This window comes from Gracilinanus agilis, chromosome 4 (genome assembly GCF_016433145.1).
Source record: "Gracilinanus agilis isolate LMUSP501 chromosome 4, AgileGrace, whole genome shotgun sequence".
NCBI lineage: Eukaryota > Metazoa > Chordata > Mammalia > Didelphimorphia > Didelphidae > Gracilinanus > Gracilinanus agilis.
This window is the reverse complement of record NC_058133.1, coordinates 469,630,304-469,653,141: the sequence shown is the minus strand read 5'-3', so window position 1 is coordinate 469,653,141 and position 22,838 is coordinate 469,630,304. Positions and strand designations below refer to the sequence as shown.

Below are 22,838 nucleotides of genomic sequence, written 5' to 3'. Positions count from 1 at the left end.
TAATAATGGGTTTGTTTGCTATTGTCTTTAAATATGTTATTGTAATTTTGGAAAATTCTGATACTTTATTTGAATTGCATTATGAATCTGCTATTTTATAAAAGCCATTTACGCTCACAGGAATTCATGGAAAAGCTTAACAAGAAATGGATCTCATTTTTGGGTGAAAAACCTTTCACTAATTCTAAGCTGTATATATATACGTATATTTATGTATATATATATATATACATATATATATACACACACACACATATATATACATATATATTTGATTTCTAAAACATTCTTTTATTATTTTTTTCCTTGTACATTTTATAATCAGAATGCCTATATTATAATCTATAATGTAAAATTTAAATACTTTTGAGAGTAATTTCAGGGTGGAATATGTTATTCTCCTAAGAAGGGAATGTTTGTTTTATAATCTATAATGTAAAGTTTAAATTCTTTTGAGAGTAATTTCAGGATAAGAAGTTTGCCATCTCCCCAGAATCCAGACAATGAACCTGTTTGGAGAAGGTAGCATGAAGATGCCTAAAGAATCTACACTGCATCATGAAGATTCAAAATGAACTTTCAGGTGCAGTTGATTAAACTATGAGGAGGTGAATGCATTTTTTTTGAATGTACACTCTTATGTTGAGGGGGACTGCCCCTAATTGGCTTTTTGTCAATGTGCCTAGCAATAACTGGATTATTGGTTTTGTCCTCTTTTCTTTTATTCCCAAATTTCTGTAATTTAAAAGTTAGTTATGTTAACAAGAGCTTTCAGGGAGACCAGTCTCCCTCTGCTCTTCAAGGGGGAATGTGATATTGGAAATCTGGGAATCCTTGAACTAAATCTGAGGTCCCTGATCTAAACTTCCTGTGGACTTTTAGGGCTCTTTCAAACTACACTTCCCTAGAGACAACTGGCTTCCTCTCTTGCGTAATCACATGGACAGGAAGTGTAATCACGTATATAGAAGGATAGTGACTGGATTGGTACTTCCTCTTTGGTGATTTGCGGGGGAGCCAGGATGGGAGGAGGAGGTAATGGTGGGTCCTTTCAAACTAACTCTTATTATGGCACATGGCTTGATTTTTCTAATGGCTGTTAATAGATCTTATAAAACCATAATATTTTTAAATCTATCCTTTTACATCCATTTTATTTTTTACAACTCTCTTGTATTCCTATCAGGGCTTTAGTGAAATAGGCTTTTTAAACAGGCAAGGAGAACTTAGTCACATGGTCTTAATTTTGTTAAATAACTAGGTTTTTTACTTCTATTTCCTTTTTATTCCTTCTACTTCAAATGATTATTAATAAACTTTATAAAATTAATGTTTGGAGTTGCTGGATATTAATTTAAGTCCTACATTTAGGGTGACGAGAAGTGGGGTTTGGATCCTTTAATTCTCTCTGAGTAAATTAGTTTGAAAAGAAACCACCTTTCTCCCATCATGGCTTTTTGGCCTTTCCCCTCCAGAGAGCAGTGGCACCTCTGCCTGTCTACCTTGCTTCCCACTACTGTTGCTGCTGTTGCTCTTGCCTCCCTCACTTAATGCCTGGATAGACCTGTCCACCATTGCAGTCTCTGCCACCTCCATCGCCATCGCCACTGCCACCTCTACTGTGGCTGCTCCTCCTGCTCCTGTTGTTGCTGTTGCTGGTAAAATATTAACCCTCCCTTGCACTGCTAACACCTGAATGCAAAGTCTGGCTGTTTCTTTTAGCCATCAATCAGACTCCTAAAGGGCTTTTACCTTAGGAGAGCTTCTACCCTCTTAACTCCCTGTCCACATGGCAGTGTAAGCAAGCGGATCCCTGACATCTTTACCCCTAGGGAGGAAGGGAAAGGAAGGTTACTTTTCCAAATAGGAATTAGATTTGAAACCAATTTAATAAGTAAAATTGTAAGCATGGCCCAGTTTCCTGCCTATCTCAAAGAGCATCCATTGCAGGAGAGCATTACAGAGCTCGCACAGCTCAAAGTTTTGGGATATCTTCTCACTACTATTCCTTGGTGCACTGGCCCTTGTGATTAGCTTGAGTAATCCTGAGATTCAAGGAGGAGATTCATCTCCCTACACATCCTTGCCATTTTGGTCTGCCCAGTCTCTGTAACACATCCAATATGGGATTCATCCACACTATGCTCAGTATGGACATGTAACCAAAGGCATTGAGATTGATGATGATACTGGAGAAAGTAAGGAACCTTAAAGAGTCTGGAGGTGAAATTTTAAGCCTTTTCAGACTCCATTGTTAACTTTTTCAGCTTTGTTCCTCTCCAAATAGGGAAGAAGTCTCTGTAATGTAGCCATTGGAATTGGGAGGAAAAAAAAGAAAAAGAACTCTTGAATTCAGTGCCTGTATCCCGTCACATATATTGTATTTGCTGAATGCAAGATTTAATTTTATTTGTTAAGTTCATATGTTGATCTAATCTATTGTTACCCTATGTCACTTTAAGTTACTGTGTTTTGGCTATTGTCTATATGTTCTGTTACACCAATGATTCCCAAAGTGGGCGCTACCACCCCCTGGTGGGTGCTACAGCGATCCAGGGAGGTAGTGATGGCCACAGGTACATATATCTTTCCTATTAATTACTATCAAAATTTTTAAAAAAAAATAATTTCCGGGGGCTAAGTAATATTTGCTCTGGAAAGGGGGTGGTAGGCCAAAAGAGTTTGGGAACCACTGTGTTACACTGTTTTTTATTTGCACCATCCTATTATATTTATTTGTACCTCCTCATATGACTGGACTGGACTGGAGAAAATACCATTGTAAAAGTCCATAAACAACTTGCCAAACCCATTTCCATGGCAAAACCATAGGTCCTTAATGGATGCTAGGTTTGTCACCAGATCCATCAAGGGCACATGTTGCCTAAACCTTCTATTATGCCTCTTTGCCTTTGTTAACTGTCACATAGATGATGATGGATGGACTCCATCAAACTGGTTACAATCTATATACAACCTTTGGAGAATTTACTAAATAAAAATCTCAATTGATTTTAAAGGGTCTTCAGTAGTGATTTTCAAATATCTAGGAGCACCACTATCTCTGAATGATCATTTGCCTACCTTTGCATTGTATGTAAAAAGAGGTAAGGGTTCATTTAATAGCTGAAGTGAAAGTGCTGTAGTACTATTATATTCCCCACCTATGGATTTATAAAAATATAATGGATAAGACATCTGAAGTGATTTACACTGTTGGAGGTCTTGCCTCCACACTGCAATGGATGGGACATATAGACATGCCTTTTACAGCTGTTATAGTCTCATGCCTCATGAGGAGAGAGGTTCATCTGGAGGTGGTAAATTTTTTCTAGGGGGCATGGTACCCCTGAATGGCCTGTGAGAAAGAGCATTTCACATGAAGCCTAGTAGCTTCTTTAAAGTTTTTTATATTTGTAATTCTTCAGCTTACTTCTACCCTTCCACCAGAATGATCTAGATTCTTGGTGACATTTTAGAACCAAAAGATTTTCATCAGCAGTATAGAGGTTTGTGGTTGTTGTTTTTTTCTGGACTCTCCTGCCAAATTTTGGAACGATGGCAGTAAAAGATTTTGTTAAAAATATCTCATCCAAGGTTGAAAGATTTGCTAGATTTGGAGAGCTTGTGACAAGTATCTATGAAGTGGCTATTGAGACTCATGTCTCATGTCTCCTAATGATAGTGGGTTTGTTCACTATTGTCATTTAAATGTGTTCTTATGATTTGGGGGATTTTGGTACTTCTTGAATGTGCATTAGCTGCTATACTACTGTTTTTTTTTTTATAAAGCAATTTTTTGAGTGAAAATTATATACTCTCATACTGTGGATCATAGCTAAGTTAAAAAGGAAATGGGTCTCATTTTTGAGTGAGAAACCTTTGCCTTCTGCCTCTCCTTGGGCAAACACAGTGTGTCACTGATTGTGAACTATATATTTTTGGGTTTTTTTAATTTTATTATTTTTTTCTCTTGTATGTATTTGAGTTTTCTTTTTTTTCTCATTTTTTTGTACTTGAAGCATGTTACCAGTATTAATGGTTTTTTTGATTTTTGTGCCAATATAAGTTTAAAATATCTATTTGCTCTAATATTAATGCATACCCAAAAGCTAAAGACTATAGAAAACTGCCATTGAATGATAAATATTATGAGACTTTGATTAATGATTGTGTCTGACTCCAGGAGAACGGATCACAAAAGAACCATTATACAGTGTAAAGGAAGCACAAAGTTAATCTGCATAGTGCCTACAAGCACAAGGTTAAGGAGACAAACCAATCCCAGTGGGATTGATGAGAATCTGCACCAAGACAAAGGACTTGTTTGGGGGTTCAAGGAAGTGGCTATTTGACAATGTCAGACACAGGATTTCCCGATGCCATATTCCAAAAAGTACCTCAGTTTGAAAGCTAGAATATTGGCGTCCCCCATCCCAGAGAGCAAAGATAAAATCAGACCAGGAAATGCTATTTCCTGTCTGTTACAAAAATATAGTCCCTTTTCTGTCTTTCATAGATGTAGCAATTTTCTGTAGTCCTGGGTAGTGATTGGGTAAGTGCATTTTGCTACATTGGTCCTACAGGCTTGTGGGACATAAATCACTTTAATCAGCCCCCAATCCAAGGACCTGTTATAATTTTATTTTTCCTTATTTAGAATTTTTACAAATAAGACTGATATTTTATATTTCATCCAGAAGTTACTTTGTTCTCGTTTATTTAGGGTTTTTTAAAAATATTTTTGATTTTCTTTTGACAATTGATTCATATACCTCCTAACTCAGCCATGTATCCCTGGGTAATCCATGTGTTTGTCAACACCCTCCTCGGGGGGATTGTATAATTGTGATAAAATTCTAGTTTTATAAAATTTTTATTGTTTGAGAGTAATTTTAGGATAAGAAACTTGCTACCTCCCTGAATCAAGAAAGTGAACTGCTTGGAGAAGATGCCATGAAGATGCCTGCAGAAATTATACACTGCACCAAAAGATCCAGAATGAACTTTGGGATGTAATAAAATTGAACTGTGAGGGGGCTGAATTCATTTATTTTGAATGTAAACTCTTATGCCAAAGGGGACTGCCCCCAATAGGCTTTTTGTCAATGTTCCTAGCAAACATTGGTTTTGCTCTCTCTCTCTCTTCTATTTCCCTCTTATTTCTAACTACTGTAGTTTCCTCTTAGAAAGTACAATATTGTATGCACCTTTAGTTAAAAGATCTTTAGAGGTAGAAGATAGTTATTTTTAAATGATCCAATGGGGAGACTAGTCTCCCAAAGGATCACAGGGGAGATTGTGTAATTAGTATCTGTTATCCTAAAAACTACAATTCCCAGCACCTCACTCTCTTCATGTTTCATGTTACATGCTGATGTAGGGAGGATATAAATTTGGTGTAGCCCTGCCTCTAGCTCTCTTGTCTTCCTGTCAGGTTTTGGTGGAGCAGGCTTTTTAAACAGGCAGGGAGAACTTAGTCACATGGTCTTAATTTTGTTAAATAATTCGGTTTTTTACTTATATTAACTTTTTTTTCCTTCTACTTCAAGTGATTATTAATAAACTTTATAAAATTAATACTTGTAGTGGCTGGATATTAATTTAAGTCCTACAGCTAGATTCAAACTCAGAATTTCCTAGCACTGGACCCAGTACTCTATCCAGTGAGCTGGCCAAGCTGCCTCCTGATACATGCAAAAGTATCTATAAATCTTTAAGTTCAATATTAAGACTAACTGTTATTTCTGTCTCCCCCACAAAAAAAAGTGGCTTGCCATTTCCTCTTCCAATGGATTAAAGCAAAGTTAACTTAAATGACTTGCCCAGGGTCACATGACTAATAAGGGTTTGAGTCCACATTTGAATTCAGGCTTCCTGATTCCAGGCCCAGTACTCAATCTACAGAGCTACTTAGCTACTTTTTATATGCCTGCCTTAACTCCTACTAAACTCTAAATTTTAAAGGGCAGGATCTGTTTTGTTATTTTATCACAATAGTTTCAGATTACAGTAGACTACCTTTCTTAAAAAATTAATGCCTAAAATGTAAACAACAAAGGGAAGAAGCACATAGGCTAAATGGAAGAAAAAAGGTAACCTGCTTTTCTGTGTTTTTTAAAAATTGTTTATTTATTGCCTTGCACTGTGGAGGTGGGTTACTGTGACTGCTATACTCTCCTTCCATGTTCTCTCAGATGTCTCTAGGACGCTATATGATTTGCCCTTCCATACCCCAATTAAAAGAGTCTGTTGCTTTCAGCACTGGCTAACTCTTATAATTCTGTAAAGCCTCTCTAAGTTTTAGTAACAAACTTCAAATAGACATTTTTAAAATGTGAATCAATACAAACACAAAATTAAAATACTAATTAATCTAGTTGTATAGATGTTTTCTTATTTTCCCTCACGTTTTCCATGAAAAATAAGATCATAATCACTAGGAGAAATAATGATTTCTGAAAATCATAACATGCTCTAGTTACTGATGGAAAAATATACCTACCTAACCTTTCCAGTATTATAAAGGGGGGTAATGCAACTAATACCCTTTATAGGTGACCCCCAGCCCACTCCCCAACCCTTGCTGCTAACAGGCCATGGTGAGAAAATGAGAATACTCCTTCCCCACTGCCACTTCCTAACTCTATAGTCATCACCATGCAATCTCTTCTCCTTTGAGGCTTCATGCTATCCAAATAGATCTTGCAATCTGGATCTTGGTGGTCATTATTTATCGGTTCCTAAGACATTCTCTTTTCTTCCTTAATAAGTTCAGTGCCTGACTCATGGTCTCTCTCTTTCTGGGGACACCAATACGCATACAAATACTGTCTTCACTCTATCCTAACATCTTTGTTCCTCAAACTACTGAATTCCCATGGTCTACTCCTCCATATCACTTCTGCCACACACAGAGCTAGTCAATACAAGCTAAAGCAGTGATGGGCAAACTTTTTAAAGAGGGGGCCAAAGGAAAGGAAGTGCTCATCTGTCAGTCTGTTTCTAAGGCAAATCTTTCGAAGTTTCATTGTATTGTATCCTACTCAATGTATTCGTCAGATTAGGAATAATGTCATGTACCCGGATAGAACATTTCAGGGGGCAGCATCTGGCCCACAGGCTGTAGTTCGCCCATCACTGAGCTAGAGTAAATACAAGTTGGAGAAAATAAACAACCATGTTGATTAGGTTTAGTAATAATCTAACATATAATTTCAACTGCACCTGCACAGCAGCAAAACAATTCTTTTAAGTCTCCCAAATCAATTTGCTATCTCACTCACCACAGTATAAAACCACTTGGGTTTATTAAGCAGGGGAGTGATATGGTTAGATTTGCATATTAAGAATATCATTCTGGTATCTGTCTAGAGAATGGTATGGAAGGGGGTGAAATTAAAGGCAGGGAGACTAAATTACTAAACTATTGTAATATAGTATGTATCAGAGAAGATGTGTGAGAGGAGAGAAAGGGGTAACTGACTAGATAAGAGAAAATAACACGTCTCCTAGGTTGTAAGCCTCATAGACTGATAGAAATAGGGAAATTCTGGGGAAGGAGAGAGTTAAGGGGAAACATAATGAGTAATGCTTTGGACATAATGAGTTTGAGATATCTCAGCACATAAAGACGGAGATGTCTATCTCTAGTAATTGGTAATATAGGACTAAGAATTAGAAAAAAAGATGAGCGAAGAACTTTTGAATTATTTAAAGAGAAAGGAAATACTTTTTTTTTAAATTGTGTTATTTTATTGTAATATAGACTGAAATACAACACTAAATCTCTGAATAAATTTATCCACATTTTATGAAGATTCACAAATAGGAAGAATTTCTATCGTATTTTTCTTATTTATGAAATATCTTAACAAAAATAAATCTTCCTTAAATATTCAGTCCTTTGGGCAATTATTCTAATAATCAGGCAACCTATCTAATGCATTAAAAACTGCTTTACTTTTAAAACCTGTGAGAAAATATTTTGTTTGATAGTTGTAAAATGATATTACTCAACGTATTTTACCTCCTGTCCTGAAAGGTAATAAGCTGCAAGAAGTCCTCCAATGAAACGAATATTAACCTCAAATACAGAGACCTCTGAATTCTGTGAAGACAAAAAGAATAAAAATAAATACCTTTCAAGGCCTTTTAAAAAAGAGAAAAAAATATTTCAAAGCAATTTTTAAAAAATGAGAAAGCTATTCCTTTGGGAAAGCAACAATTCTGAAAAACTTCTGCCAAGGGCATATTGTAAATCTGCATAATGCATCCACCAACCCTGAAAACACCCAAAGAAAAAATAATAAAGTAAATATTCACTTAACCTCATGGTCTGACAAATCAAAGAGAACAGAAGAACAATAAACATGTACCTGTCTTTATCACTAGGCTCTAGCATTCTTTCTTTTCCAAACATAGCACCATTTTCTGAGATTCCACTGCCTTGATAAAATGGACCTAAGGACTTTGTGCTCACATCTATACTGGTCCATTCTTTTCCCTTTGAGGGGAGAAAGAATGGAACCAAATGGAAGTCTGTGACTAAAAAGTTCAAATGGAGGTAGCAGCAAGGAAAGAAAAGGTTTGCCTCTTTCACAAAACTGGTCCCACTGATCTTCAATCTTTGTAAGAAATACAAAAGCTATTAGTAAACATTCTTGACATGCTGCATGGTTACACATGTGAATACATTAAAGAGAACACAGTACCTGCTCCTCTCTGGCTATATGCATGCAGTAGCCACTGCCAGCCTATAAGAAAACTAGTGGAGAGCATGATGGCTCATGGAATATGTTTGACAATGTTGCTTAACATATTTTAGTTAAATATCTTCTGGTTTCCATAAGAGAAGAAGGAGAAAGAGAGAAGGACTTGAACAAAATAAGGAGAAAGAAACTCTAGATATGATTTAGAGAAGTTTGACTTAATAAAGAAAGCTCAAGATTGAATGTGGGAAAAAGTGAAGAAATTTCAAGGAAAATAATCTCTATGTCAATATACTGGTTCAGATTCTGCTTCAGGGTTCTATGAAATAAGACTAAAGGTAAGGAAAAGAATATAAATGGATTGAGAAGAATCAAGGAGTTAGGAAATTAAGTGGAATAAGACTCAAGAAGGAAAATTAAAAGGAAACAAGTGAAAATGTAAGAAAAACACATGCAAAGTTAGGCAAAATGATAGAAGAGAGTAGTGGAGTGGAAAAACAGAACGGACAGAACAAAACCAAGGCCAATGCATTAATGAAATATAGCTATCTAAAAAAAGGAAAGTGACTGCAGGTTATTAAGAGGCGAAGATGATCTGCAAAAAACTCAACTAAGTGGGGGGCAGCTGGGTAGCTCAGTGGATTGAGAGTCAGGCCTAGAGACAGGAGGTCCTAGGTTCAAATCTGGCCTCAGACACTTCCCAGCTGTGTGACCCTGGGCAAGTCAATTAGCCCCCATTGCCTAGCCTTTACCACTCTTCCACCTAGGAGCCAATACACAGAAGTTAAGGGTTTAAAAAAAAAACTCAACTAAGTGATTAAAGTACAAGTAATTTTTTTTAAGGCTGAAAATCCCAATCATGGGTAGGCATATGTGTGCAATGACTTACATCAAGGTTAAAGATGGCAGTCATCTATCCTAAAAGTACGTGGACTGAACTCCCTCCTGGAAAACATGAAGGGAGACTCATGGAACTTATCTCCACCCCTGGGTTATAGGAACAATAAAGCATTCCTAAACAGAATTAGAAAAAGGGATCTGAGCTGCAGAAGGAGAATCTCAACCCTTTACAGAAATGTTGAAGGGAAACAAAAATAAGGACAGTTATCTACTTAGAGCTCAAAAAAAGATAAGGTTCTTCTTTGGTCATCTAGAAAAAATTACCAAAAAAATGATGAACAGGAAATTTTCAGAAAGAGGTGGAAAGACTTACATGAACTGAGGCAGAGGGAAATAAGCAGAAACAGAAGAACAGTGTACACAATAACAGCAAAATTGTGGAATGATCAACTGTGGTTAGCTACTCTCAGCAATAAAATGATCCAGGACAATTCTAAGGGACTTATGATAAAGAACGCTATCCATCTTCAGAGAGGAAAGCAGATCAAAAGCATATGATGTTTCACTTTAATTTATTTGAGTTAGGGGGGAGAGGTTTCATAAGAGTATTCTCTTACGAAAATGAACAATATGGAAATCTATTTTGCATGATAATACAGGTATAACCCAGATCTAGTTGCTTGCCAACTCTGGGAGAGGAGAGGAAAGGGAGTAGGAAAAAGTGAGACAATTTGAATCATATAACTTCAGAAAACTTACATGGAAATCTGATATTACATGTAATTGGTAAAATAAAATATCTTTATAATAAAATTTTTAAAATACCAAAGTAAAAAAAAAAAGAAATTCAAAAAGAAGAAATACCAAGAGCAGTAGCAAGTGATTTCTTGCTCAGAGGTAGCCATCTGTAGAACTAATAACAATAGAGAGGAATTTTCTGTTTCTGTCCTCCCATAGCAAGTACCCAAGAAATAACAAAACATCCCAAGATTTATCACAATGAGAAACAAGCTCAATGGGTTAGAAGTGGCCATTGTAACTGCTTCTCTATATCAAAGGCTTCCCTTAGGCTGGAGTCTCCAGATCTCTGTCCTTATCTTAGCTGTTTCGGCCAGCTTTCTTCCCTAACCTCTCTTACACTTCTCCCCTGTTCACCATAACATTTGAAGTAAGCCTGGTCCAAGGCTCCACCCTGAAGGTGCTAGAGGCATTAACAGACTTCATCAATGAGGTCTACTGAGGTATCAGTTCAGACAAGGTGAACTTGTAGAGTACAGACTCCTCCCACTTCCCTCAGGTACAACTCACTCTCCACTAGAAATGCTTCCATACTTAAATACTGAGACCTAAAGCTGTCCACTGGCATTAATATCACCAACATGTCAAAAATATAAATAAAATATGCTAGCAATAAAGATATTATACTAAAGACAATGAGGATACATTTGCACTGATACTTAATGTACCAATCAGAAAAAAAATTTCAGACTATGAGATGAAGCTAATCACTGGAATTGAAGAACAAGAATACAACTGGGTAGTGAAAATGCCTTCTGGTGAATTTGCACCAATCTGTCCAGTTCTTAGTCATAAATGTTGCAACTTCCTGTGCAAAAAACAGTGCAAAATTTTCTACCAGTGGAGAATTGGCAAGTGAAAATGAGAAACTGTCAGATAAGGAATGTTGACAAAAGGGAAGAAGTTGTTACAATAGAGACAAATGGTCAGTTTGGTTAACCTTTGCACTTTCAAATCTCACTTTACCAAAGTCACTCCACGCTCTACCACAATAACATCCAGTACATCTGCAGATGTGCCACCTGTGGAGTATTTGATAGCAGATATGGACCACTTAAAAGATTCCTTGGCTCCTAAGACTAAGGATGAAGAAGTTTTAAACATATTTTTATCTCTAAGAAGATGAAAGGAGGGGGAAAAAACCCTCTTTGAACATAATTACTCTTCAGATATCAACAATGTTTATGAAGTCTTTTTAGGCTTAACTTTCAATTTGTATCTCTATTTAGATAACTTTCTATAAAGTACTTACATTTCCTGCCTTATAATTTATTGTTGAAAGTTCAAAGTTGAATCTAAATACTATTATCCTAGACCATGTCTTATTTAGAAATTCTATTTAAGATGTTTTTATACCAAAAAAACACCTTTTGTAATTCTAACAGAAAAGGGGATTTTTTTTTCCATTTAAGTAAAATTATATTGTAAGTGAGCTATTCTGAGTAGTGCCTTCAAACAGGAGCCTGGTCTGATGAGAAAATTACATGGAATAGCAAAAATTATTTGTTAATTATTTTTGTTTTTCACTCTAAAATTATTGAAGACAAAGCGTTGTCAATATAACAATAAAGGATATTATCTCTCTCCTCCAAACAAAATGGAAGACAACTATTCACTTTTTGTGGTTGGCATGAAGAAAATTATATTGCATGGGGAACCTTAGAGTACTTCCAAAGAGGACAACGTTTTGGTCAAGAAAATGAAGGTCATAGTGACAGGTATGGTTTTATTCACTGTTGAACAATGAAGACAAAGAATACAGAACCAAAAATTTATTTAGAAGGTAACAGATGGTCAAGAAGATGATATTTGAGAATGGAACCTGGAATTCTGAACCAGAGCAAAATAGAGATTCCTGTGCAGAAATAAAATCCACCTAAAAAAGACTAGAAAGAATATTTTTGTTGGGTGTCATACAGATCTAATGAAAAAGGATAATGAAAGAATTAGAAAACTCATCATGAAGATTCAACTCCACTCTCCATCTAAATAACAGAGTAGTTATAATGAAGGAAAAATAGCAATTGAAAGAGGTGGAAGTTACTAGGAAATGAAAAATCATAAACCACAAATTTTTGTACATTAATTCACAAAGATTAAACAACAAACAAGGAGCAGAAAGAGGTAGATTTGACTTCACCAGTACCACCAAGATGACGATGACAAACATTTACACAGTATCTATATACCAAGTACTGTGCTATGTGCTTTTTAAAAATAGTATCTCATTTGATATTCATAGCAACTCCACATGGTAGGTACTATTATTCACCCCACTTTATAGATGAGAAAACTGAAACAGAGTTTAAGTGACTTGTCCAGGGTCACACAGCTAATAAGTGTCTGAGGCTGCATTTGACTCAGGTCTTCCTTACTTAAAGCTCAGGACTGTACCTACTATGCTCAGCATTCTATCTACTATGACACCTAGAAGTCCCAGCAAGATTGGTAAAAGGAACATGAGACAATAGGAATGTGAAATAACATTTCATAATAAGACCATATATTCTGTCAAGAAATCTAAAGGCTAAAACCCAGAGGCTAAAAAAATGAAACATTAGGATGAAGGTAAATGGAAAGAGGGGCATATATGATTTTGATATTGGTGTATATATACTAGAGAACACCTAGATAAAAAAAGTAAAAAGGTAAAGAACTTGAGAAAAAGATCATAAAACTAGCATAAAGGCATGGCACCCTAGTGACAGAGGACTTCAAAAATTCACACATCTGTTTGGAGCTCTCCTTGTCAAAAGCTGCACTAATAACTGCTATAGTGATAATTTCATACTTCAAAAGATAAAGGACCAACAAGAGGAAATTCTACACTACATACTACTGATTCTATTGGCTGGAAAGAACTGGTTACTGGAGTGGAAATGGTAGGTAGCCTGGGGAGAAATAACTTGTATTTTAAATTTTAAGAAAGAGAAAGAAATCTGGGCATGATCTAATATATCCTAGATTTTGGGAAAACAGATTTCAGAGGGTTCAGAGGAAAAACAGATAGGATCCTATGAACTAAAATGATACCAGGGAAGTAAGCACAGGATAGAAAGAAGATGCTCAAATATAAATTTCTAAAATTAAACTGAGGAAGACCAAAATATAAAAGTATGCCAGGCATCTTTATTAGAAACTTAGGCACTAACATAGCCTAATGTCAGAGCATTAAAACTGTCTCTGACCTCTCATAGCACCAGGGCCTTTTATAGCAGAAAATCATTAAGGGTAGTACACAAAGTAAAAGAATATAAAATGATTGGCTGGAAATTAGATAATGTGGCTAGCAATAATCTTCCCCTCCTTATTGGTGTCAACATGAATTCTGGAAGCCCCAAGTTTGCCCATTTCCCTTGAGAATTTGCCTATAAGGGAAATCCCAAACTGACTTAGTGTTAGACTGAATAAAGGATCTCCCAGTGCCCATTAAGTATCCTGATGAGGAATAAAAAAAATGCTCAAATCCTTAAATCATCCCTTTTCTCTAAGAAGTTTTCCCCATTATATCAAAGATCCTTTCCCAAGAAAGCCAACACCTGGCAGGAACCATCCTTTTTGTACCCTTTATAAGTTAGGTCACTCCCTGACATCACAGCCTCTAGCTACAGCTTCTTTCCCAAGCCGGCCTGTAAACTGTCAATGTATGTTTGCTATACTTAATTCCCCAAAAGGTATATAAATCCCCCAAGTTCTATTGTTCTTTGGAGAATCATCTAGAGTGGTGATTCTCTTAAGAGACACTGTCCCCAGAGTCCCCAGGGTTCGACAATGTGTAGTATTTAGCATTTGGGTTGGCTCTGTGTGGCAGCTGATTATTTAAGGACCTTTCTCTTTCTTGATTAAAGATTTGGTTTTGCTGACTACTGTAGTGGTTCTATGTTTTTCCAAGTCAACACTTCATTGAACTAAGAAGTGCTCATTACCAAAATTCAGGTGTGACGTAGTGGCCCAGATTTTGAACATCAAATAAGAACAGAAACTGGACAAAGGAGTTAAGACTGTCTTCCAGTAAAGGTTGGTACACAGAGAATCAGGAATGCTAAAAGTAAACAACAGATCCCAACTGGTGGCCTGAGGAGAAATAACTTCTGCTGGTGGGTGCTGATTTAGGCAAGTTCTAGGGTTGTAGCTGTAATAGTTCCAGCTCTTGTCAAGACAATTAAAGGTACTTGAGGCCCATGGGCAAGGAAGGCCTGAATTTGATCAGGATCTAGCAATTTTCCAAAGAAGACAAAGCAGGAAACAACTCAATGAGGATGAAAAAAGACTAATGTATGGGGCAGCTGGGTAGCTCAGTGGATTGAGAGCCAGGCCTAGAGACGGGAGGTCCTAGGTTCAAATCCGGCCTCAGACACTTCCCAGCTGTGTGACCCTGGGTAAGTCACTTGACCCCCATTGCCTACCCTTACCACTCTTCCACCTGAGTCAATGCATAGAAGTTAAGGGTTTAAAATTTAAAAAAGAAAGAAAGAAAGGAAGAAAAAAGACTAATGTGGATGCATAGGGAACTCATTCACCAACTCAATTTTAAAAAGAAATGTATAAACATAGAAGGGCAAGAAATAGGATTAACATAAGGACATGTCTGTCAATCCAAAGTACTGCCAGGTACTGTGCTAAGCACTACAGAACCCTACCCCAGCCCCCCAAAAAAGAGACAACAAACATGCTTTCTCCTTCAAGGAGCTCACAATCAAAGGAGGGAGTCAAGAAACCCCCCAAAATGCATAAATAAACTATATGTAGAATAAAAAAGAAATAATTAAAAGGAAGGCACTAGAATCAAGGGGAAAATTTTCCTGTAGAAGATTTTAGTCAGAATGTAAAGGAAGGGGAGCAGCTGGGTAACTCAGTGGATTGAGAGCCAGCCTAGAGATGGGAGGTCCTGGGTTCAAATCTGGCCTTAGACACACTTCCCAGCTTTGTGACCCTGGGCAAGTCACCCCATTGCCTAAGCCCTTACCATTCTTCTGCCTTGGAGCCAATATAATATTGACTCCAAAACGGAAGGTAAGGGTTTAAAAAAAAAAAAAGAATGTAAAGGAAGTCTGCAATGTCAGTATTTGGAACAGAGAAGTATTCCAGGTATGCGGGCATAGAAGAGCGCTTCCCAGAGCTGAGAGAGATGGTATTGGTATGGCAAAGCAAGGAGGCCAATGCCAATGGGTAAGGTATAAGAAAGGTAGAAAAGGGGCTAGGCTATGAAGGGCTTTGAATGCCAAACAAAAATGACTGATTTGAACTTGGTGTTGGAATGTAGTAGACCATCAGCTGCTCTAGTTGCTCACCATCAATCTGATTTTGCAGGCTATATTATTCTTTCCCAGGGCCAAAAACTGCCAGAGAGCAAGTAGCACTCACCTACTACCTTCCCAAGTCTCTGGCTATTGCCACCTTTCCCAGACTATGAACTTTTGGTTGTTATGTAAAACAACTTAAGTAACCCTTTCTTAAGGCAGTGCCTCCCAAAAATATTCAAACTCTGTTCCCCTTGTCCCTAGGGTACTCAGGTACTCAACTGACAAGAGGGACACCAAATTATAATCTTCTCTTCTCATCTTAAAGACCCTTTTTTTATTACTACTTTGGTAGTTTTGTTTTATACAGGTAGACAGAGACAACAGGGAGCCAGTGGGGAAAGAGGGGAGAATGAATAGAGATGATGCCATGATTCGACCTGTGCTTTAAAAAAATCACTTCAGTAGCTGAATGGAGGATGAATAGAAGTAGGGAGTCCTATACTCCAATCTCTCAAAGTCTGTCCAAGTTCAAGTTCATTGTTTCCATGACACTATCTCATCTTCTGTTTTGTCTCCCTCTTTTGCCATCAATCATTCCCTGTTGGGTCTTTTCCAATGAATCCTGTCTTCTCATTATGTGGCCAAAGTATCTAAGCTTCAGAGCTTGCCCTTCCAGTGAGTATTGATTGATTTGATCTCCTTTGCTATCCAAGTGACTTTTTCAAAAGCCTTCTCTGGCACCACAACTGAAAAGTGTTAATTCTGTTACACTCAGCTCTCTTGAAGGTCCGTTTCTCACAGCCATACATTGCTACTATACAAACTTTTGTCAACAAGCTGATATCTCTGCCTTTTAATAATTGTCAAAGCCTTCTTTCCATAGAGACAACATGTTTAATTTCATGGCTGCTATCACTGTCTTCAGTGATCTTTTAGCCCAAGAATATAAAATCTGACATTGCTTCCATTTCTTTTCCCTCTTTTTGTCAGGAAGAGATGGGACCAGTTTGCCAATGTATGAGACGATATGTCTTAAAAGAAATAAAGACTGTTTAAGTAAACAGAAGCAAAGTTTAATCTTTCTCATGAGAAGGGGTCATGCCCTAATGGCGATGCCCAATGCATGGGTACAGATACAAGCATTTTATAGATTCCTGCCACAAACCCCCACCCACTCTGTTCAATACCCCATGGTCTGGGGGTCGAATTTATAATGTAGGTGCAAAAGTCTAGATAATTAGAAAATGACAGGTTACACAGCAGGAGCCCCATCACAGTGTGGGCTTCATCACGAGTTTCAAGTTTCAACAGGCAGGTTATGAAGAGCTATGTTCTTAGAAGTAGCTCTTCTGACTTCTAAAGGTCAGGGGAGAAAAGGAGGTAGCATAGTCTAATGGTTTGCTTTCTTTGTGATAAAAGATCTCTCAACCCACTGGGTCTATGGCAATAACAAAATGTCCTCGAGATGTGATTCTGAACTCCTAAACAGGTTTTCCTTCTCTAATGGAATCCCACCCTAAGAAGAACAAATTAATTCTTTTCTCCCCACACACTAACATCTTAGTTTTTGTAATGTAATGCTTCAAATCAGCTTTTACACTTTCCTTTAACCAGCATAGAGGCTTGTTAATTCTTCTTCACTTTCTGCCATCAGGGTGGTATCATCCACACTTCTGAGATAATTAATATTTCTCCAGAGAACCTTAAGTACAGCTTTTGATTCATCAAGTCTGGCATTTCTGACATAGTCCACCTATAAATTAAATAAGGTGACAATATATAGCTTGTCATACTCCTTTCCCAATCTTAAACCAATCAGTTTGGTCCATGTTCGGTTCTAATTGTTGCTTCTCCACCAGCATACAGGTTCCTCAGATGACAAGTAAGATGATCTGGTACTTCCATCTCTTTGATGATTTACTTTGTTTTGTTGTGACCCTCACAGTCAAAGATTTTTGTGTAGTCAAAGCTAAAGTAGAAGTTTTTCTAGAACTCTCTTGCTTTCTCCATAATCCTGCACTAGAGAAGTAGCATATGAAAAAAGAGTTAGGAGTGAATTCAAGACATTTAAAAGATGAAGTCAAAAGGCCTTGGTGACAGCTTAGTCATGGGGAGTAAGAGCCAGTGAGGAGTCCAGGATGACTCCTAGGTTGTGAGCCCAAGGGACTAGGAGGATGGTGCTTCCCTCTATAGTAATAGGAAAGGTGGGAAGAGGCAGAGTTTAGGAGAAAAAATAAGTTCCAATTAGGGTTTATCAGTTACGATGATCATGTAAAATTGTGTCTGAAGTGCAAAAACTCTGAATGAGCTGACACTGTTTAAATTAGCTCAGGACCAAAAAAAGGAATTGGTTTGTTGTCAGATTTTTAAAAAAATACACTCAAGAGATAAAGGAAGCCAAAGAGCTGACAGGACTTCAGACCCAGAAAAAAGGAAGAACTGCTGATGTCTTGTTTTGCTTTCATTTTCTCTATAAGGAGAATGGCAGGACAATAATAGTTAATACAGAGTTATTATCTAAAACACCTGGTTTCCTTTGGTTAATTCAAGTCAAATGACTCATTTTTTTGGAGGGGTGCTGAAAGAACTAGCAGTCAGAGTACTGAGGCACCATTATTAACATCTGAAAGATGTGGAAAATGAGAGTGCCAAAAACTTGAAGATAGGTAAATGTGATTTCCATTCCTAGAAAGAATGTAGAAGAGTTCACTGAAAAGATGACTAATGATAATCTAGAAGGCAGATGTGATCATAGTTGGCTAGCATGGTTTCATCAAGAGTAAGTTGAGTCTGACCAAATGTATTTCTTTTTATGACAGGAGTTACTAAATTGGTAGATCAGAGACATTCTGTAGCCATAGTTTACCTAAATTTCAACAAGTCTTTTTGTAAAATATCTCATACTACTCTTACAAGGAATATGGATAGATGAAGAGTAGATATCAATAGAACTGGTTGGATAAAATAATAATGATATGGCTCAACTCAAACAGTAAGGGCTAACAGTTAACAGTCAAATTGGTAGGAAGTCTTCATTGCAGTATCCCAAGAATTTATGTTGCTTAGGCCTATGCTATTTAACATTTTTAGCAATGACAAGGCTAAAGGCACTAATGGCATTTTATTAAATTTACAGATGATAATAAGCTAGAAGGAATAACTTTAACACCATAGGTCAGTCAAGATCTTAAAAAAAAATCTTAATTGGCTAAAACACTGAAAAGAATCTAATGAAATGAAATTCAGTAAAAACATTAATGGTTATGACTACAAAATTTTGAGAAGGCCATTGATAAGATGGATAGTACTCTGACGGATTTATAAGATGGTAAAGAGTCTTGCATCCATGCTACAGAGATTGCTGCTACAAGGCATGGAGAATGTTTAGCATAGATCAGAGAAGCCTCAGGGATAACATGAAAACTTTTTTAAAATATCTAAAAGGTTTTTATACAAAAGAAATATTAGATTTGTTCTGTTTATCACTGAAAGCTTGAAATAAGAACAGTAAGTAAAAGCCATAAAGAGGCAAATCTAGGCTTGAAGTCAGAAATAGCTTCCTAACAAAAGAGCTTACCAAAAGTGGCATGGGATACTTCAAGAAAAGGTGGCTCTCTTTATGGACATCTTCTTTGGTAAAGGCTAGACTAGGAAGCTGCTGAGACAACTTCCAACTCTCAAAATTCTGTGATTCTGTGACTCTCAACTCTCAAGAGCTATGGGGAAAACTTGACTAGTTTCATAAATGAAGCACTGCTAAGTGAGATGTCTCATTTGGGAGAATACATGAATCAATTAATCAGCAAGCACCTGATGTGCTAGTCATCATGGATAAATTTTTTAAAATATCTACTCTTAAAGGAGCTTATATCCTATATGGGGAGATACTTTTACTTATATTAGGATACAAAGAAAAATATGTACAAAATGAATACAAAATCAAAGCAATGTAGCTACATACAAGGGAGTGAAAAGGAAACACTATATATAAAAGGGGATATTTGACTTGCATCTTGAAAGAAGAATTGTAGGGGGAAGGAGGGCTACATTTCTGGCCAAGATAACAAGAGATAGCAAATGAAATGACATGTGGTAAGGAACCAAGAAAAATTTCTGGCTAAACTAGAAAAGTACAGAAATGGAAATATGTTAGTAATATATCAAAGAACTATCATTCTGGAATCTGAACTCCAAAGACTAGGTCTTATAGGTATGTTGCACAGTGGAAGGGTGTGCAAAGTTTGGAGCAGGAAATGTGTGGGAAAGAAGAAAATAGGGATAAGACTAGAAGAGGCAGAAGTCAGAGATAGTCTGATCCTAAGAATAGACAATTCAATAGAACAAATATGTAATAAGTAAATATAATATGATGAATACTGCAATAAGTCCATTTAGATATCTCCCTTCCATACAACAAGATCACTCAAGATTCCTTAGAATATGTAACAATAGAAATAACTCTACTCAATGACTCTGATAGTAAACATCAGATTAGGTATAAAACTGAGCCAGATGATTTAGGACAAATTCAAGAATTCTGGAGCAGAGTCAGATTGAGAAAAGATTCTTTGAGAATTGTGAGATTTTTGTGCTTCTTATTTGCAGAAGACATCACATTGATTGCATCAAGCCCCAAGATACAGCAAAGCTCATGTTAAGAAATATAATTACTCAAAAAACTTTTAAACTGTTTCATCCATAAATACAGATGAAGTAGACGAAGAATGCCGATTGTCCAAATTTCAATAAGCTACTGAATAGACACCCTGTAGAATTTTACCAAATATGTACTAGATAGACAAAAGAGATAAACAAGGTAAGCATCAAATAGCAGGGGGAAAAAAAGGTACATGGGAGGTATGAGCAGGCTGCAACAAAGAGGAACTCTAAAAAACAAGAGTGAAGGATGCCATCAAGTAACTGATTAATACAAATAGGGGGTAAAATATAGAAAGGGTGTATAGATGTTCTAGAAGGACAAGCACCTCTTGTGTAAGGGCTTGCCAATTTTTTTTCAAGGCTGCTCATCCACCTCTATTGTCCACCTCTCACCCAATTCTCACCTATGGCACCAAGAAATTATAGCATCCTTAGGAAACACACCCCAGTAAACTATCTCAGCAGACTAGTTACTCTCAATTTGATTTTTAGCCTATGAGCCAAAAATACATCAGTAAGTTAGGGGAATGTGAAGACTTCCCCAGTGGAATGGGTGGAGAAAATCAATTTGTTCTAGTGGCCATGAAGGTGGCTGAAGCAGGTGCTATGGAGTATCTAGTGATTGATCAGACATCAAAGAGGCCAAGGTATCACTGCATCCCAGGCCATCACCTGTTGTCATGACTTCTGTCTTGTCAATGACCTCTGTTATAGGGAAAATGCAGATTAGGACTTAGTTAAAAGCAGGCTTGGCCAGGCAAAGCTGGCAGGAGCTGAACATTCCAAACATGGAATGCTGGCTGAGGGGACTTTTCACAGACTCTCTGAAATGGCAGTTGGCTTTTAGGGAGCTGGATTTAGCAACTGACTGGAGAGCCTGTGGAGATGTGGTACCTTGGTGCCTTGGAAGTAGTGGTTCCCAAACTTTTTTGGCCTAACACCCCCTTTCCAGAAAAAATATTACTTAGCGTGCCCTGTCACATACTATCATTGCCCCCTTACAACTATTCACTGCCCCCAAATGCACCTGTAGCCATCACCACCTCCCTGGATCACTGCAGCACCCACCAGGGGGTGGTGGCGCCCACTTTGGGAATCATTGATCTCTAAGATCATCTAGCAAGACCAAGAAGTTTCAGGCTGAGACAGAAGTGTTATCTTGTATGGTGGACATACAGATATATCCTTCTCCCTTACTTCCCCAGTGGATTTATCTTGCTGTTTACCTGTGTTCCTGGGATAAGCTGATAAATCTAAACAACAGCCAAAGGACATCTTAGTGAGAAACCCTTTTCCCCTTGACCATCCAGCCACTGCCCTAGGCTGTCTGCTGTAGGTTTAGAAATAAGAGTAGCTATATCCATTCCTCCTGTACCTGTTTTGCCAAGTCTTTAGTGACAAATATTTCCTCTCACCTCCTCTCTCTGTCCCTATTCCTTTATTAAACCCTTTTATAAAAGCTTCCTTGGTCTTTACTCCTTTCCCAGATACTTGGTTGACACATTGTACCCACTGTTTTATTTTTTCCTGGAGATTCTTGCTTGTATCCTCTTATATATTATCCCCAGCTAAGAGGTTTTACTTATGGTTATTCTGTTACTCTGTCTGTCTGTTCCCTATAGTCAGTTGAAACATGACTACCCTCTTTCCCCACTGTAGTGAGGGATTCATTTTAACTCCTTGTCTAACCATCCTTATTTTACTTTGAATGACTTTGGAGAAAGTGAGGCTGAAGACTATACAACTCTGCCTTACTAAATGCAATTCATGCACAAGTCAAGACAATATCCCATGATGTCATTGATTCCCTTTGAAGGACAAACATCATTTGATAGAAAAAAGGTGGGCTGATTACTTTGCAAAAAGTGAGGAATGAATGAATAAATGAAAAAGCATGTGTCAAATGCTTACTATGTGCCAAGTGCTGTGCTAAACACTAAAAATACAAATAAAAAGGGATCTTACACTCTAGCAGGGCAGATAGAAAGGCCCAGAAATCCTTAGAGTTCAGCAACAAGGTCACTGGGAAGACATGGTCTACACTGAGGGGAGATATTACCAGGAATTTGCAGGATTTTGAGCAAGGCAGATGGTGAGGTAGGTAGTCCTCCATAGCACCAAGATAAATAGGTTCCCATCTCATCCAGGATATGTGAGCAATCAAACAACCTAACATAGTTCTGGGCAGCCAGAAGAAAGATCAAAGGAGAAAAGGAGGCCAGGTGCTTTTAGTGGTGATTTGTCTTCCTGATTAGTCCCAGATATATCTGGGACAAGAGGAAAAAGGTAAAAGCAAAGAACATGCTCAGAGATATGGGAATCCCTGTCACCCGACTTCTCCAGATAGATTCTAGATTACAAATGGTTGTCAAGAGAAAGCAGAAACAGGTCATCAGCACATAAGGTGGACCCCCTAAGTTGACATTTGGAAGGAAATAGATGAAGAAGCCATGCCCCATCTGGGTGTTTTATATTTTCTCAATAAGAAAGGTCTCATCGCCCCTTCCCTTTCTATGGCTCTCACTCAGTGATACCAAATCAATCACAACAATAATTCCATCACTTGTCTTGATGCACTTTTCTAAGG

General features: G+C 37.4%; 1 protein-coding gene and 1 pseudogene across 1 annotated transcript in view; one reads left to right on the top strand and one right to left on the bottom strand.

Moving 5' to 3' along the window:
* MAN1A2 (mannosidase alpha class 1A member 2) overlaps positions 1–22,838 on the bottom strand; it is a 203,356-nt gene that overhangs the window by 111,358 nt on the left and 69,160 nt on the right. The window contains exon 5 of the mRNA XM_044672474.1: positions 8,030–8,110. Within this exon, the coding sequence (XP_044528409.1) occupies positions 8,030–8,110 (81 nt within the window). The remainder of the gene's footprint in view (positions 1–8,029; positions 8,111–22,838) is intronic.
* LOC123244650 lies at positions 10,551–20,935 on the top strand (annotated as a pseudogene).